The sequence below is a fragment of the Hesperophylax consimilis genome, chromosome 10, assembly GCF_061612785.1.
Source record: "Hesperophylax consimilis isolate HC1 chromosome 10, BYU_Hcon_1.0, whole genome shotgun sequence".
NCBI classification, from domain to species: Eukaryota; Metazoa; Arthropoda; class Insecta; order Trichoptera; family Limnephilidae; genus Hesperophylax; species Hesperophylax consimilis.
The window spans coordinates 18,579,777-18,600,310 of NC_142845.1; the positions used below are offsets into that span (position 1 = coordinate 18,579,777).

Consider the following 20,534-nt stretch of genomic DNA (forward strand, 5'->3'; position numbering starts at 1 on the left):
AAACAAACCGTGTTTTAATTCTTCGAGTCCTGTCTGAGGTTAACTAATTGCATATCTGTAAAGATTGCGTCTTAGAAACTCATATTGAATTTGTTTCCAAGGTTCGTCTTGCATATGATTTCTGTCGGTTTTGTATTATCTGTATTTATGTTGGTTTTAACGAATTTACCAACTTCATAATTCGTAAATTAGATTAAAGATTGTTTTTAAATATAGTAACTGTCATCTAAAACAAGTCATGAATTTTGTAGGTAGTAGCTCACCTTGTTTCAACACGTATCATGTAAGTAGTTGTAGGTAATTTTAATTATCAGATGACCAAACAAGAAGCTTCGTCTATTTTTTTTAATTACTACGGGAAAAAATGGTATTATCACATTAGTTTGTAATCAAGAATATGTCGCATAACTTTGTCAAAAGCTTTGGAAAAATCAGTGTATACCTAATCCACTGGATGCTTCAAGGAAAGGGAATCAGATATATAATCTTCATAAGTGATTAAGTTACTTGGAATAGATCTACCCGCTGATCTAGCCGTGCTGGTTGGGAACAATCATATCATTGATTTGTTTTATAATGACATCTAGGACTAACGAATCAAAAAGTTTAGGAATATCTGTAGTTTGATACAACGGTTTTATTTCCTTTTAAAAATAAGTGTTAAATAGATTTTGTCCAGGTAAGTTTTTAGATTCTCACGGCCAAAAGCATTTTTGTTGTTTGTTTTTGGGGTGTTATGCCGTGTTGCGCTAACTCCTTTTTAAAGAAGGAGTTAGCGCAACACGGCATAACACCCCAAAAACAAACAACAAAAAAGATTTTGTCCACTTTTCTGGAAAACACGCTAATGATAAAGACTTGTTAAATAGTACAAATAAGTCAAACTCAGTTCAGTAATAAACCATTTTGCATGAAGAACGACACTTTAAACAATGTTGCGTATATAAACGGTCAACCAAAATTTAATCGACAGCCAAGGCAGCCAAGGAGTCACGTTAGATTTGGCGGGTTTTTAGGTCTTTCGATGTTGACCGTGCTTGCAAATATTGCTAACTGACCATAGATTACAAATTATTATATTGACATAGGGTTTTATTGATCCTCCGTGCTATACCTCCTTAGGTATCCAGATGGCGTTCTATATTTGGACTACCGGATATGAGTATTGTGTAATTACTACCGTAATATATTGTAGTAGGTGGGTAACCATATCCTTTGTACGTTCAATTGAAACGTTAGCCTCAATATTAATAATGGATTCTGAACCTTTAGTCATAAGCGCACATATTTAGAAATTCTAATCAAACTATTCCTTGTCACACGGAAAAAATTAGTATTGATGATTGATTAAAATTCTAACAAATAATATTTATTGCTTATTATAAGCAAAAATTATTAGCCTGAAACACAAATATAAATTGAAAAAATATTATGAAATAAATGCCGCCGACGGGAATTGAACCTGCACCTTCTTATAATAATTTGTTATCCTTTGTGCTTTGCATAAAAACCTTCTCTTGTAAACATAATTTTCCTTTAATAAAAAAATTATTAATTTTCTGTTAAATGGGTATCTAATAAACTATTAGAACTTACAATATAAATCGGAACGTGTGTTCATGCAGCTGCGTTTATCCTGTTATTATATAATTATGAAATGCGAAAAATTTGAATTTTTATGAATAAGTGTTCCGAAATCGCCATAACACAGTCGTGTTTTGCGGATTGTTTATTAGGAAATGTGTCAATTCATTCGTTAAACGCCTGCAGTCCCATTTTTAACAGGAAGACGAATAATTTAGGAGATTTTTCTCAGAGAGATCTCTCAGGCATTCTACTTATTTACTTTATAAGCCTGGTTATCTGCAATGCATTAAAATTTTGTAGTTAGCCAATAACAGAAAAATCAAAATTGATAAGATCAGATATTAAAGTCATGTTTTTGAGGTCGTCCAACTTTGTTACATGATTAAGATCAAAAAATATTTAACCAACAATAACAGGTTTGGAACTAGTAATAAAACCTTCAATGAAAAAGTTTAATGCCCATTGATATTCCAACAATGTTCTTTAGGAACATAATGTGGCAAAGCTTAATGCTAAATCACTATTTTGATTAATCTTATGACGAATTAGTGTACATTATGAATACCAAAAATATGCTTTTGATAAATTTAATGTTTTTCTATCTTTCGCTTGAATAGAATACAAATAAAAATAAAAATTACTCAAAAAAAAATATAAATGTAAGCTACTAAAAATTTTTTTTTTCAATAGAAAATGTATGAACGCGTTAAGGAAACAACTTTTAAAAACACAGTATTATAGCTAAGATTATCTGTGATAGTTTCACTTGATCAACTTTTTTGCTTTCTTATAAAATTATTTACAAAATAAATAAAAACCAGTTTTGTGCTTGAAATCGAATTTTTCTAGACTCCGTTTGTTAATCGATTTTAATGCCTACTACCTACAATATAAGGTATACCAAGAATATACACATTTTTGGCTTGTAGCTTCCTCTTAATTAATTGGAGCATCTACTGATCATGCTATGCGTGTGATACATATTTTTGTTTGTTTTTCTTTTATATATTCAATATAATTATATTAATGTTCTACTATGTAATTATTATTACGCTTGACATTATTTCGCCATCTGGAGGGAATATCAAAGTGTGAAGGCATTAAAATGGAGTTCTGCAAATTAAACTTGATAAAAATAAATAAAATAAAAATGTAAAGTTCTTTGGTTACAAGTAACATTTATAGTTTTTGGAATATGGATTGTATGATTCTTCAAGGAAGGACAGCGTTCTATAACTATAGGGTGCTCTAGAGACCCGAAGTGATTCTGCTTGTTGCTCAAAGCCTCGTGTCTCCGGTGGTTACCGTCGGTTCCGTTCGGGAAGGTTCGGGAATGATCGGTAATTTAGAGTTACCAGTCGGCTGATGTCGAATAATAAATTAACTCCAGTACCTACATCAAAGAAGATATAGGTATGTATGTATTTGTTATTAATTAATTGGAGCAATGATCTATCTTGCTATGTCAATAATTACACGCGTACAATAAATTTATTCCTTTGATTCATATAATTTGTAATAATAATATATATTACATGGAAAAATGTATCTATTACTTAAAAATTTATTAATCATTCCATAAGAATAACTTTAAATGTCGTCTAAGACAATGTTGTGCTGAGTAATTTGCTCAATGCATTGGCGGTAAAACAATAAGTCATCGCAATAATGTTAAAGCAGTAAAAGTTTGTTTATTATCCTTAAGTGTGTGGGAGTTAGATACTTTTTTTACTATATCACTATATCAGCATGTTTATTTCTCGTCTAAACCTAGGTAGGTACCTGTTCAAATAAAACACATGCATCTTAGAGAGTTTACAAGTACCTCAAGTAAATTTTAAATATTAAATTGAATCTAGACTAAACTATGAGTTTCAGGGGGGTATAACCAAAACCTCTTATATCACAAGGCAGACATTATTATTACACATGACTGTTTCCGATTAAGAGTTTATAGGTACAAATTAATCAGTAACACTATGGTTACTTGCATTTTACCGGCAATTTTACAATACCTGCTAAAATTTATATTTCGATCAATCAAATACAATCATACCATTTATAAGTTTAGCTTAATATTCTTGACGGAGTTTCAACACAATTCAAATATTTGTATCGGTTGCAACACCGACAAATATCCACTATTATCTATTATAATACTATATTATTGGCTACTCTGTAACTTTCTTACACGTCCTTTATTGAGCCGATCAAATTTTTTTAATAAACTTGTTTTACATAAAACGAAAAAAGTGAAGGTTCGCGTGAAGCGGAAATTACAGTTTGCGCGACGATACAAATGAATTTACAGACAAATGGAAAACGGTCGGGTTTAAGTAGGACTTCGCTACGCTGTGGGTTCAATATTAAAAAAAATTTAATTGCTTTTTTCGATGTATAATATTAAAATCTTACAGAGTCATTCATCTACTGTCTTAAAAAATATTTTATTGTGAAATACGTTCGAATCAGCGAATTTATCTGGAATTTAATATTATGCAAAAATAATTCCCGTGCAATCAACATTCTGACAGTTCGCTAAGAGAAACAGATTGCAAAATATCAAAGGCTCAAGGGGTTTAAGTAAAATACACTATCTTTGTCTCTCCACCCCCAACGCTTCGAGGATCCGCTGAGCACAGCTGGATCCTTTACAAATCTACCTCCTAGCCCGCCGAGCTGACCATTGACCTAGGAGCACCCGCCAGGCGACCAGGTAATAAGGCAACTGGGCAACCAGGCAGACATCCGGGACGAGAAGTAACGACTACCTTATTGCAGTCAGTGAGAATACCCCGGGTTCAATTATTGATGAGAAATGCGGTTTAATGCAGTCTGCTGAATAAAAAATAGTACCTTGATGACCTTGAGCGTGCAGGATTCCGATGGGCCGGACACTCCTAACCCTTGAGCGACCAGAACTATGGGTTAAAATTCACCGTAGTTAATAATGATACTATCTTTATTTGTGCAATATAAATTAAAAGGCGTTCAATGTTTTTTTTTAATGACCTCTAATATAAAATCTTATGTAGAAATATTTGAATATATATAAGTTATCCTTGGAACTCATGGAAGGATTACCTGTGGGTTTACCTTTAAAATCCCTTTTAATACTTTATTAATATTTTATTTGTAGCGAAGTCCTGCTTTAACTCGACCGTTTTGCATACCGTATGTCTTTAAATTTGTTTGTACGTTCCGTTTCCAGTTCAAGATGGTGGCCGTATGAATGATTCAGTAAGGACTCTTTTTTCAAATGTGAAATCGTCTTGTTTATTTTTTACTTTCTTATCAGCATTTTTTCAATACGAACCTACCTGCCTGAAGAAAGTTTCAAAAAAGAATTGTCACTGAGAAAGTGACACTTTCATTTTTTTTAAGTTTTTGATACGTGGAATAGTTATAGTAAAAATAAAAATACAAGTTATGTAACACAAAAATCTCAAAGAAGCAAAGCCTGTGGGTTTCTTCCTTTGTATAATTCCTTAGGTATTTGATTTTTTTAAATGTATTCTATATAATTAAATAGGTAGGTATTAAGTTCCTTCTTACAAATCTTATGATTTCAGAGGATTTTTTTTAAATTTTATAAATATTAAATTATATTAATAAATATTTAATTTTTGGCTTTGATTTTTTAATTAAGAAAAACATACTTTTTTGGACCCAAGGTTCACTACTGTTCACAGAACTTCTATTTGTATTAGGGTAGATTTAAACTGTGTTTTTAGTATTTACGATTATTTTTATTATACGATTATTACGTCATAATCAGTACTTACAGCTCAATATTCAAATATTTCCAATACAAAAATGAAACACCTCATTTGCACAACATCATTACACATTTCTAGGCAAAAAATACTTTAATAACCTACCTGATAATATCAGAAAAATCGAAGACGAAAAAAACCCTACTCAAAGCGATCAAAGAACATTTCAATGTAAAAAAATCAAAATAACGAAATTCCTCAATTAAATAATGTAACGTTATAAATCGTTAAATTGTACATTGTTGATATACATTTATATTTTTAATGTTCTTAACTCCTTAAATTATTAATAAGAATACTTACATAAATAATGTTCATCTCGATACTCAGCATCTCTTTTAAACACAAGCGTCTGTTTCCATAAAAGAGTAACATCAAAAAATTCAAAAAAAAAAATTGTGAAAACTAATTTTTATATATCATTATTGTTAGCAAATATTACTATACATTCTAAACTGTTTAATTATTAAATTTAAAAAAAATTAAAAAATAATCCTATTTCTATAAGCGCTTCTGTTAAACGTGATAAAAAAATATAACGATAATGTTTTTGTACCGTCGCTAACGACGTTAAATAAAACCATTTTTTCCAAGTTTAAATGAGATAAAAACCTTGTTTTTTAAAACGCCCAGATTGAAATCTGTTTTCATTTTTTTCAACAGATGGTTCGTCCTAATGTCATGTATACACTTTTTATAATAATTAACATTACGAACTTGAGGCAGAATTTTCGTTTTGTTTCTTTTCGTCAATCATCACAACATACGAGAAGTATGTTATTCTGGGGTCAGTTTAACCTCCGTCGTGACTTTTGGGGTCAAACCTTTTTTACATTAAATGATCGGTTTTTGAACTGTTGTCAAACATGACTCTTTCTAACACATCGGCATGGACACATTTAATAAATTTGTTTAAAATTTTATTGTACAAATAGTTTGTAATATTCGAATGTACCTGATGGAATTATAAAGGACACACAATGCTGTCATTACGATATTAATAACGGGCAATATCATATACATTGTAAAGTGTTAATTAAGGAATTAATTTTCTTATAACGTGTGTTTATTGGAATTGGATTGTTTGTTTTATTCGTGAATATGTAACCTGTTATGTTGATATGTAACCTTTTCTAATAAGGTAAACTTTTTCGTGTATTTTTTTTTTTTATAAATAACGTGGCCTTTGAGTCAGAGGCAATTCATTGGAAGTTGCATTTATGCATTGCACTGCTCGTCGTCAGTCTTCACATAACTTACAACGACATATGTGCCAAAGTTATAGATTTATGAAAGTTCGCCCCAGTCATATTTCCCGCCAGGCTATTATTTGATCTTTCTTCTAGTACAAGACTAGCGCGCAAAAGCAAAAGTGTCGTGCATATTTCGTTGTGCACAAAACTGTGTTTTTAAATACTATTGAGAAAGCTTGGCTCGCCGAAACGGTGACATAAGCGAGATAGATTACGCTCATAATGGCAAATCAGGTGTTGGAGCAGTGCAAATATATATAACTCATCCCGTGCACTAACAATGCATGCGCGAAGCGCCTTGAAGACAATTGAGTTTTGATCATTTGTAATCGAATGCGTCTTGAATAGATTTGTTAAGGAATACTAATTTACAATATTAGCGCTACAACATTCCCCTCTTTAGCACTTGTGGGCGGTTAATTTAAATGGTTTCGCGAGATTCTTTCTTCGAGTTCTTCTTATTGGATTCTTCACATGAAACATGACAGCAGAATTTCCTGGCAGCAAAAATGTGGCTTCAAAGTTACGTAAATTATAAGCACCCGATCAGTAAGAATATGGTTGACAGGGATAATTAACAATTTGGTACGTGACAAGAGTTTTCCGAGATTTGTCTACTATATTACACAGAATTAAGTATAACTTTTTGCAGTACACATAATATGCTACCAAAGGATGGGCTCTGCAAAGCTGTCATAAACGTTGCCTTGAGAACGAAACGAACTGCAATACTACCCAATACACCGAAGGCATATTGGGCAGTATTCATCTTATTGATTTAAGTCAGGTACGTACTGTCAATCTGCAAGCAGGTAGCATTTAAACGTATCATCGAAAGGTTTTTTGTTATGGCACCTTAAACTAAAATTAAACTAGAGATATTTCGTTGTTCTACAAAAATGTGGCTAATTAGGCGTAGAGTATAAATAGTATAGTATGCGATGGAAGCCACAGAGCATCGGTTTATGGACATAGTTACAGAAAGTATGTATACAAGTTGGCCTTGACGAATTGGTTGATGAACGGCGGCGGTATGTTGGAGAAGTCGCGGCGTGTTGGCACGAGGCTCATTAGATCATATTGCCTACTCACGATTTTGAAAATTTGTGTAAATTCCTTTCTATATTCTTCAAATAATCTCCACGGAAGAAGTTAATGTCAACAACTAGTCTTAATGAAAATGTTAAAGAGAAAATGAAAAATAAAAAGGTAACGATCGCAACTGGGACTCGACCCCAGATACTAGTCTTCCCTGGTCTAGAGGAACTAATGTCGCGTCCAGATGTCTGAAATTCATGCCGTTTGGACGGCAATACGAACATGCAATGCAATGTACCGTCCAAATACAGTTGCGTTACATCTTGCATATAAATCCACGTCTAGGTGCGGCTTTAAAGTGCCAGTAGGGAACAGTTACCACTAGGGAATCTGGGTTCGTGTCCCGACCGTTACCTTTGTCATCTTCCGTGTCTTTTTCTCTTTCATATTTTCATTGAGAGTTGTTGACATAATCTTCTTCAATGATTAACTTCTTTTACCAAATAAATCTACTGGTAGGTATACAATTTCATTTCCCAACTAATTTATACACTGCCATGGGAGATTAACTTTGTTTGTGTATCTTCATTACATAAACAGGAATTTAAAAGAAAAAGTATATTGTATGTACAAAAAATAAAAATTTAAATAAGTTGTTAATGTACCTAATTGCAATTAAATAATTAGTTAGGTATGTACATAATATTACAAATAATTACAGCATGCTCAATTTCGAATACATTATTCAACACAATGTAGGTAGAATTAAAATAAAATAGGAATAAAACATACAACTTTTTTAACACATTTTCAGTTTTAAAATTTGCAAAAGATTTAATTATTGGATACATTAATAATTTATTTTTAATTTACATAAAACCCATCAAATAATTTGCAGAAATCGATTTATCATACATTTTAACACATTACATAATAATTCTAACGAACCCTGCAGCTAAATAATAATTTTGGAACAAATCATGTTATCGATACAAGAAAATACATAATAGCATAACACAGTAGTAGTTAGAGAAGCAATGCATCATGTTCTCAGACAGTTCGACTGAGCAGAGGTCGCTGATCCTAAAAGGAGTTATGCATTGCAAGCCGCCCACACAACTAACATCAAGCTTAAATGTATGTTCACCTTTATTATTAAGGTAACAAGCATTCACCGGAGAATGTGCTGATTTGAGGTACCTGTTTTTACCTTGATCTAATATTGTAAAATAATGAATTGTTAAAATATTGGCACATTGCTAATTAATCCAAGGGAGTCTGCTATGTCTCAATACAAAGGGCCATCCCATCAAAGCCGTGGTTTCAACAATTCCCCCATTAAAAAAATACTTACTCGAATGAGAATTGGACATTTTTCCTTCTCACCTTTTTAAATTAAAGTTCTTGACTCTACAGATTGTATATTCTGTGGTCCAGAAGTGCGAACCTTAGATCACATATTTTTGGTTACCCTCTCTTTCCTAATATCCTCTCTTCTTTAAAGCCCTAAAATTGCCTCCCCTCCGTTCGAATCTCATCTCTTCTAAGTGTGAACTCAATCGACTCCAAATCTTGCAAATAGATAAGAAATTTGCCTATTTAAATAAAATTAACACATAAATTTTCCTTCCCTTTCTCCATAATTTGAAAAGATAGCCAATAACTTAAGGGTTGAAAGCCAAAATATATATTTTGGTTGATGGTAGATATAGATTGAGTCAAATTCAATGCAAGTACATCACACGCGTTGTGTGTACGTGAATATAGGGATATGAAATATTCTAAGACGATTTATTTTTTATTTTAAATAAGTATACAATACATAGTGTTCCCAATGGTTAAGAAGCTCATTATGTGATCATAATTAGCAATACATTACTAAAATTTACAATACATAGTTAACATTAACATTATATAATTATACTTATTATTGACACACAGCACAGTAGTTATCTGTATTCTTTCAAATAATATAGTTTAAGCATCCTTCTTTAAACCTTTCACATGCACATTTAATCTTGGTAATTTATTATACCGTGTGTAAGCTATGAAATTTAAAGATTTTAGTCCATATTTTGTTGAGTGTACTTTGGGTATATGTCTTTTGTTGTGGTTTCTTGTGTTTTTTTGGTATACGTCGTGATTGTAATCGAGTATGGTGTTAGTGTGTGCCGAAAGATAACATTATTAAATTTACTGCCGAAATTAGGCGCTGCGCACCGCTGTGTCTGGCAAATAATAATTATTGTTTTTACACTAAAATAAAGTGTTATGTCTAATGCTAAGAAACATATATTTGTAATGCTATACAGCAAATATACAAATTCTCTTAAGATGGAAGCTTATAATGTATTAACAACGATCAAACAATGAGCATAATGTATTATTATTACCATAGCTGTAAGCTGTGAGGTATGCACAGCTTTGTTAGAGGTGTTTAATACTGATGAATAAAATCACTGACACAGACTTTTTTGTGTCACACCGATAAAAAAACTGTAAAAAAAACTCATCGAGGATAAATATAACAAAAAATAAATTCAGAATGTTTATCACTTAAATCTTTTTTTCTTTCATATAGGAATAACTGAATGACATGAATAAAGATTAGCTTAGAGGATGTCCAATTTTTTTAAACTATTTTTATCCAAAAGGTTTGCAAATTACGACAAAAATATTCAGGTACCTGCTATGTGGATTAGAGATAGGTACCTCCTCATCAACTTTTATGTATGTACATACTATTATTAGTAGGAGGAACATATTATGCAGGATGACGTACCTGACTTCTTGAACCAAAGATCGTGAGTTTATTTGGAGTAAATAAAGTGAATAACATTTTGGTTTACGGTTACTTTCTTAACGTTTTCAATCAAAAACATAAAAAATAGTACTTGTATATTGAACAGTCGGGGTAGGAGTAACACTGATCAGTGACGTCATGTGAAAGAATATTTTGTTCGATTTTCAAAAAAAAAAGTTTTTTACCACTTTATTAGAATTTATACATTACGTCGTCAACTAGTTTCAGTTATATTTTCATTTCAGTGTATGAAGCCACATGTCATTTCAGTGTGTGAAGCCACATGTCATTTCAGTGTGTGAAGCCAAATGGTGATCGCTTTCTTCGATAGTTAAAATTCTTTACTACATTTTACCTGAATGATCTTTCTTACTGGTTTCAATGGCGTATTTTTTTATTGAGTATTTTCTTACGAATTTTCTTGTGAATGTTTTCTGATTATGAATGCTATATTTATAATAAAACGGAACGTAGAAAGTGTATTTTAGGTACTGTGAACCTATTCTAGAGGAAGACGGAGCAAATACAAAGAATTTATTGAAAAAAAAAACCTTTCAGTAAATCTATCAACGTTTACCCATCTAGTCATCTGAGACAAACTTCGATCTTCCATGCATTCTATCCAATTAAACTAAATGACTTTAGTGTTTAAAATGATTTACAACAAATAAAAACTTATTAGACATCATAAATACACAATCTAACATAAAAGGAACAAATTAAATAATATCTTCTCGCGTAAAAATGGTAGGATATTGTTTGTTGTTGTTGAATATACGTTTTTAGTATCCACACCATTCAGTAAATCATTGCATTAAAAAGGTAAAGTATGTTTTCCAAACGCGCGAAGTAACTAACACCGAGTACACATCTCTAAATAGATAAAATAAAGTCACTATCGGCGTCTGTCTGTTTGTGCGCTTAGTTCTTCTAAACTACGAAACGGATTTTAGTAGGGTTTTCTTTATCATTTAGAGAATTTCTTCCGGAATGTTTATATTTATAAAACACTCATATTTCATTTATAGAAAGTAGAGAAAAGTCGATGTTTAGAAATCAAGTCGTAAAAAAATATTGCGGGCGCTTACATTGCTAACGCTGGCTAAACCTTAAGAGATATATCAAAATAATGTACTAAGGAATTTTATATCTTAAAAAAACCTACAGAAAATTAACAACCGTATATTTCTATCTCCTAAGGATAAATCCCAGCAACCCCGGGTACACCACAGCTAGTTTAATACATGATTTATCGTCTGGTTCAGTAAAATGACGCCAAATTAATATTACCAAGGATAGGAAGAGCGTAGAAACGTTTAGTGTGGCTGTTTATAGCCGTATAAAATGCTGCATTTGCTGGAGAATCGATGACCTTCGGATTATAGTGACGGAGAATCTCAATGGACCTTGAAATCGAGTTTAAATTGCGAGAAAAACAAGCGTTATTAACGTTCTCGTGTTTTGTTTTGTTTATTTGTTTTTGCATCGCCATCGATGTCGGAATTCTTCTTTCTCTTTGTTTCCTTTTCGAAGAGGTTGCTTTGGGAAAACGCGCAAATACATACAAATTTCATTTTCTGATTGAGTTTCTTATACTTACTACTCGTTGCAAAGTCCTGTTTAAATGTAACAATACCAGGACTGAGCATTTCAAACACTCGTTTGTTTCTAGATAACATGAAGTTAGTAATAGATACGTAGGTGTGGCGGATCTATTTAACTGCACGGAAGGTACAAGAAGGCTATATTAGCATATTTTCAATCAATATGAATTAAACCCTAGTCTACTTATACTTGTTTATTATATTTTCATCTACTTGTATATCCTTCTAGAACTTGAATTAATTTTATACTTTCTGTTGTCATTTTAAGATCAAATGCCACAGTAAATTGATTAAAAAAAAATCTAATATTGATAACGCTTGTATACTGTGACATGCAATTATTGTTACGGTATTTATTGAGGTTAAATAAATAAATAAATAATTATACACTAAAAACAACTTATATGGCTTACCAATACATTTTTGTCTTTCTCGGACAATCTGTCGCTTTCTGTTATTTGTATTGGAAATATGTGTTATAAAATAAGATTCATTAACGTAATTTTAGATCTGTTGACCAGGGATATTTTCCTTGTAGTATAACGCATCCGTAAATCTAATCAACTTTATATCGTGTGCTGTAAGGATAAAAAAGATTTCACCAGGCTTTCAAGTCATGTTAATAAAATATTTACGATCAGTTAATATTGTGTTATATAATGATTATGACATGGTTCTTAGCTAAATATTATTGTTTAATTTAATATAATTCATATCTTCAAAAAAAAATTCAAACTAATGAACTCAAATTATATGTATTCGAATTCGGTAACGTATTATCCTAGCCAAAATCATAGGTTTTTTTTAATCATAACTGTAAATGTTTTCTTTGTGTTTGAAATCATCACGCCTTCGATGCAATTTTTGCGAATACGGTAGGTTTTTGGTTTTATTACCTTTTTCTCATTTTTTATTAATATAATGATAATCTCAATACTTAATGATATGTAAAAATGATACAGGTATTGTAATCGAAGAACCGGACAACAAACACAATGTGCAGGTAGCAAAAAAAAATTATGTTTGAATAAATGAAAATTTGAGAGGCGGGTATGGCTACCGCCGCACCGGGCACCATTTGTTGGATAACCAACAACTCATAGATAAATAGCCATAGATCACCCCAAGTGGTTCGATACGTTTTACTTAGCAGGGGAGCCCGGGTTCATGTGGTGAGGTTTGTCCGAGAAAGACCTTTGACCTCTCCAGCAGGACGGAACATTGTCAGACGGATGAATTAATATTTCCGTCACTCCTGGACACACAGACACCCAGATTCCTACCAACACCTCGTGCCTGTTTCTTTCTCAGAACTATATTTCCTTCCTTTCGGCGCTGAGACAAATCATTTTCCTCACGGCCTCCTGTGTGGAGCTAATGTAAAAACAATATTGCTTAATATTATTAATGTTTTAATATAATATTTGCCCTCAGTGCAAAATACAAACTAACATTACAAAATAATGGGTGAGTATATATAATGAAGTGTTGAAGTGGGGGTGGAGGCATCACTAGGAATAAGTGAGGAGTGGGGAGTGGAGATAGAACTGACGGTGAATTAGAATATATCTAAGATGAATTGTGAGATAATATTTTTTGTTTATTGATGACGGAGATTTATTAACCTTGCTTAACAGCCTCTTCCTTCGAAACCATTATCAACTGTTCATATACCAAAATGTAACCAGTATATTTCAATTGACTTAATCTCTTTCAGTTCTCTCTATCAATGGGTATTTATTTAAAGTTCTGTTTTTTTTTTACAATTGCCGAATAATTTCGCCACACAGCCCACGCAGTAACATTGAATAGTAATTTTTAATTTAGATTGCGAATCTTTGATTATTATTATTAGACTAGATTAGTTTATGGCTTGATATCTGGGCCACAGACATCCTTTCTATTATATCCTTGTATTCATGTATGAAGAGCGACCGTTGCATCATTGTTTCAATCTAAACTTAATCATTCCAGTTAAGCGGAGAGAATCAATTCGCTCACATTGACTTATTTGTACAACAAGTAATATTATCTATTTAAGTATACACATTTCAAATCTGCAAATTCATTATTTCCTTTGTTTGTTAGAAGTTGCAACCTTACAACACTGATTTTAATTTTAATAATCACCTGCTACCGTAGTATATAAGTTATTCACACATTTTTTAACTAAATTAATCATCTTAAAAAGTTAAAAAGCTAGTTAAAACTTTTTATTTATTGGTAATATTATAACACTATTTATATGGGAAGACAGTAAGGACGGGCTGTTTCTCAGAATTTTAACAATTCATCAAATTTCAATGCAAAATTTTAAAGTTCTGTGAAGGTTCTATTGAAGCTCGGTTATTATATCATTATAGCCTAGTTGCTTGACAAAACTGAATTGATAACAGAACTTGAAAAAATCTTTCACAGAATATGAAAATTAACTTATAAATTTGAATAATTGTTCAAATTCTGTTATTACATCAATATTATAAATTATAAGGTTTGGTTATTATTATTATCGGCCACTGGTTTCACAAATCTGAAATAATAACATAACTTGAATAGAACCTTCACAGAACTTGATAATCAACTTTGAAATTTGATTGAATTGTTCAAATTCTGAGAATCTTCATTTTTAAACTTTACTAATAAATAAAACAATCTCAAATCAACAAAGTTATTTTCGGTTAATATTTGAGATTTCCACGGCCAAAAGTATTATAATGATTTATTTTTGGGGTATTATGCCGTGTTGTGCTACCCCCTTCTGTTCCAAACTTTGGCTAAAGAAGGAAGTAGCGAAACACGACTGAATACCTCAACATTAATTGCTTTAAATGTTATTATTGTTTTATTTCATTAATATATCAAACCACAAAGTAACTGCCATCTACCGAAATATTAAAAAATATATAAAATACATAAATTTAAAAAAATGTGATTTGGATACAGTAAGCGTTTATTATCGTTTCACTTGAGTAGAATAAAATACAAACTTTAATCTAAAAATTGTATTTTATCATTAGAAATATATGAACGCATACAAGAAACAACCTTTAAAAATATAATTTTATGACTAAGAATATCTATGACAACTCTTTTACAAAACCAAATGAGTGCTGAAATCGACCGTTTCCATTAACAGACTCCGTTTGCCAGGCGATTTTTATAGCTATTTCCTTTATTCATGGTGATATAAGGCTCAAGAAAATAAATATTTTTAGTTTGTACCTAGTTACATGTTAAAATGATGCGGGAAATATGTAGAAAGATTTAAAAAATTAATGCATTTTTGGAAAAAAATAATCTAGCGGTATACCAGCTTTGTCATGCGTATTTTAATCCATATAATTATACATATCAAAACATATAATTATGATAAATAATGGTCCGAGGTTTCTAATAATTTTAACAACGAAATTGATACTATAAGATTATACGTCCCCTATGAACCGGTGCATATTTTAACAGTCTGTCAAAATAAAGTAGACAAAAATGGACAGCGTTGCGAACGTTTAAATGGTTTTAAATGGCAACACCGTGATGTCTGAAAGGAATAAAACTAAGTACTTAATTCAAGTGAATATTTTTTAAATCAATATCAAACGGTGTTCAGAAATTATTGTGTTTATTCCTGAAAAGAGGTGATTTTATCACATATTCTATTGATATTCAATATCCGAATTTATATGATAATTACGGTTCCATGATAACTCAACACAGTGACAATTCAACAAACTTTTAAAAAGAGATATAAAGTCATTAGAAACGATGAAAAAAAAATTAAACCTAACTTAACCTACTTAACCCAGTTCATAAAGTTTTTGTTTCGTCACTTTCCATGACTTTATATAACTTTTTAAAGATGTGATGAATTATCATTTTGATGATTTATCCGGTCACCGATAATTACATGGTTATTTTTTTGTATTTTTGATGTGTATTTACAATATTAAATAAGACACGTACAGCTTTATGGAAAAAGTACCTATGCACTTTTATTTTAAATAAAAACGTCAAGAAAGTATCCAGTAAATATGTCAGATTTGGAAGTCAAACATAACCTCACTTTTGAATAAATAAAAAAATATATTTTTTAAATCGTTGTTAAATTTATTGATTATTTTGACACACTGTACGTCTGAATGGTATACACTCTTATGATCTCGGTTTAAGAGCTATTCGAGATTTTAAAAATGTTAAATATATGCAACACAATTTACATTCATTAGCAGTTATTCTAGATGGGGTTGTTGCCCTCTGCATGTGTGTGCAGATAAATCGTTTCAAGGAGTTATTTCTGCTCTTTGCATTATGAGATGCTGTTTAACACAAAGCCTTGTAGGAATATTTTGAGTCTCCGTAAAAGAAAAATGCTAATTTTTAAGAGTTCGCGCAAAGATTTATTACAAAACATTGTATTCTTTTGTCCAGGTACCAGACAAATACTACGGTTTCAAGAAGGGAAACATAATATCTACTTATTAAATTCTTAGGTTAGTTATAAATGTTTGGTTTGGAAATTGAGAATATGCTTAGTTCCTACCGGGATGTCATTTATTCAGTTTCTACTTATCCCTAACAATCACCTTGCTGAAAAAGTATTTAAAATTTGGAACAATGACAAGAACACGGTGCAAATTCGAGTGCATTTGTTTTGAAAAAATCAGAAGAAGGATTGAACTACTGGAAGCATGCTGTTTGTGTTTTTTCGTGCACATAATTTAGTTGAAAAGTGAAACGAAGTGTTAATATCGTTTAAGTCGATGAGGTATAATTTACCTCGAGGTATCGTGGTAAGTTATTGGTCATCCTGTTTTTCTTCTTTCCATACATTGTTCATTCCTACACATACTATCACCGAATTCCAGTAAACACCATTTCATTTCTTCTCGTTTAAATTCATTTCCAGTCAACTTTCATGTTTATCTAAAGCTGTAATTCGTAAACAGTATCGGATGCAACAATGAACATTTTGATTTTCTATGAGGAACATATTAAGTTACCGAATTAGGAATTTAAATGGCTAAAATATTTATGTAGATCAGCAAACAGCAATCTGGAGGAGTTCTAACGTCACCGGAACACACGCCACTACTGCGACATCTGGTTAGCTTCTAAAATATTAATATTTCATAGTCTCATTGAATCAGGGTAATTGCTTTATTAGGTAACAAACTGAAGTCTCCGGCTTTTCTCTGGATTTTTTTCGGTAGTCTTAAAAAACATAAGTAAACAGTAACCATCCTCTCGTGTTGGAAGTCAAGTGCGCAAAATTTAATCAATCTCGAAGTAAAATTGTAAATTTTTATACAAATCAAATCCACACCGCCCGCCCACCACAAGTCACAGACACTATTGTGTATAATAACAGAAGATAGATATATTTTCCAACAATAATATAACAGGTACAGTGGGTATATATGTAGTAAATAAAAGAGACTTACCACTAGCGCCATCTGCAATCTTCACGAAACTGAGGAATAGTCCCGCCACCAGCATTAAACCAACACACTTTACACTTAACCACTTTTTCTTCTTCAACACACTTCCTTCGGGAACCCTCCCCTTTCCCCTCTCCTTTCCCATGGCGGACAAACACGGAGGTCTATGGAACAATTGGGCACCGTCTACTGTCATGACCGCACACTTCTCTACTGAATTTCACTGGATTTATGCAGTTTTTAATTTTATTAGATTATTAAATATTAAACTTTTTTATAAAATTTATGGTTATTTTAGTAAAACACTTGATTAGAGTCATTTGTTTTGGTTCAAAATCACTGTTTTATATGGCTGCATTTCTAAAAAAGTAAAAGGGTAAAGTAAATAAAAATTCAAAGCGTAAAAAATTACCAACAAAATACTAATTTCGGCTGTGTGTCTGTCTGTAACCCTGGTTCAATGAACTCTAGAACTCGGATTTGCTTTGAATTCAAATCTTGGAACTGATTGTATTCGCGATAAATCGATAAAGTACCTACTTGTAATCTAATATATTTGAAAGATTTCTTTTGTATAAATTTCTTTAGTACAAAATACCCAGAGGTACCTACCTATTATAGTGTTATATTTTTTTACAAAAAATATATTTTGTAAAAAAATATATTTTAATAAAAAATTCTAAGTTTGAAATTTACATTACTTTTTTTTAAATTTGACGGGTTGTTTCGGAGAATTTGAACAATTCATCAAATTTCAAAGTTAATTTTCAAGGTCTGTGAAAGTTATATTAAAGTTATGTTATTATATCAACATGGGCTTCACAGAACTGAAAAAATAATAATAGAACTTGAATAGAACCTACACAGTCCTTAAAAGTTAACTATGAAATTTGATGAATTGTTCAAATGCTCTGAAACAACCCGTCCTAGAGTTGAAATTTTGACAAGTAAAATCAGATTTTTCAAATGTCTACCCTTTTTATATATTTATAATTATAATAGTCCGTAATTTTTAATAGGCTTTAGAAAATATTAAAAAGCTCAAATCGTTTAAAAATATATGGAGGTCAGAATTCAATCGTTCCATTTTCATGGGTGCAACAATGTTTTTAAATTTGACCCACTTTTTAAAATATATTTAATAATTTAAATTAGCGGGGATATTTCTGAGATGATATTATAATTGACGAAAACTAATCTCCATCTCTATTATACTAAAATAAAGTAACTTTCCGTGCGCTTAGTTCTTCTAAACTACGTAACGGATTTCGATACGGTTTTCACTAACATTTAGAGAATTTATTCCGAAAGGTATATATATTCGATACCTGCATATTGTATTCATAGAAAGTAGAGAAAAGTCGAGCAACGCTGGGTACGCGTCAGGTAGTATGATTATATACTAAGAGACGATGGTTGAAGACATTAGCAATTCATAATCAAATAGTAAATATATATTATAATATATTAGTTTTTAAATTTAATTTTTGGGGGTCACCATTTTAAATTGAAAAACATTTGTGAAGAAAAGTAAAAAAAAACTTGTACGTTAATTCTTCTTCCACTTCAATATTGTGTGGTGTTATTTTGATATTCAATCGTAAAAGATCAATGGTTTCGTTGCTTGTATGGCACGTATCCCCGTCTTGTTGAAAGTAAACGTTGTCCAGATCAATACTATCCAATTCCGGCCATAAAAAATCATTAATCATCTCTCGATAGCGCAATCCATTTACCGTAACTGTTGCTCCAGCCTCATTTTCGAAAAAGTAAGATCCAATGACTCCGCCGGACCATAAACTGCACCAAACAGTCACACGTTGAGGATAGATATTGATATTGCTTTTCAACAATAACTCTTGGCTTTTCCGAGCCCCAGATGCCACAATTTTGCTTGTTGACGAAGCCACCGAAGTGGAAATGGGCCTCATCACTCAAGATGATTTGCATTTGATTCACTAAAGTGAATTTTAATAATTTCAATGCGTTGTTGAAGCGTGTATCGTTCCATTTTTATTAATGGCGTAGTTTCTACTTGTCAAATGTTAAAAAATGACAGCTTCAAAAGTAACATCTACCGAAATAGCGGGCTATTCAAAATAACACCTCTTAATGGAAAACCCTGTATATACGTTACAAAATATTCTGTCATCTTCCATTTAGTTATTACAGCTATTTTAGCACAAACTTCAAAAGCTTCTTACCTACATAATAGAATAATATTATAAACAGTTAAACTATTAAAAAAAAGTTTAACCGAGTAATTCATTCAGGCGCAAGAACCCAAAAACAACTTTTTATACCGAGACTTATCGACCTATATTTTATAAACCATTATTAAATACATTTGCGTAGAAGCATAATAAATTATTATTAGATATCGATTATGAGTTAATGACAAAAAAAATCATTATCCAGCGATTAGGTTCTTGTCATGGAGTTAAGCTATTTGAACATATTCCGCTAACTAGTCAGCATGTATAAAAGTTTGATAACAAAGAACCCTGTTGTGTTTGCTTCCATAGAAGTAGGTTAAGAGAAAGAAACATCTATTGTTTCAACCATTGTCCGTCAACACAAATTTGCGCATTCATAATACAACGAACTGTTCGTTTGAAATAATGTTCGTAATAATTCATTTTGCCGCCCGTCAAAGGAGACCGTAGAGTGAAGAAATAACGTGTGCAATCATTCACGTTAAATCATTACGATTCTATGTAGAATTGTGGATTGTATTTGTGGGTATATTTCTCATTTTACTTTCGAGGTAACCGCTCTGAGGATTGAAGTCATTCTAAAATCGATCCATTCTTTAAGGTTCTTCTTTTCTAAAAGGACATTAAATTAACATTAGTATCAACACATTTAAACTAAATTATGACAAACAACAAAGCTATGTTAAATATTACTGCTGATTTGACTGTTTTTTTTTTATTAATCTTCTATGTATTATATATAAATGTTTGTTTGTTTGTTCCCTATATACTCAAAAACCACTGAACCGATTTCGTTGAAAATTACAATGTTTGTTTCTTATT

The 20,534-nt window shown here is 31.4% G+C and overlaps 1 protein-coding gene across 3 annotated transcripts in view; it reads right to left on the reverse strand.

Moving 5' to 3' along the window:
- Duox (dual oxidase) overlaps positions 1-20,534 on the reverse strand; it is a 211,724-nt gene that overhangs the window by 169,481 nt on the left and 21,709 nt on the right. For all 3 annotated transcript variants that reach the window (XM_089636693.1, XM_089636691.1, XM_089636692.1), the window contains exon 2: positions 17,500-17,856. In XM_089636693.1, coding sequence (XP_089492819.1) covers positions 17,500-17,692 — 193 coding nt within the window. In that variant the 5' untranslated portion in view covers positions 17,693-17,856. The remainder of the gene's footprint in view (positions 1-17,499; positions 17,857-20,534) is intronic.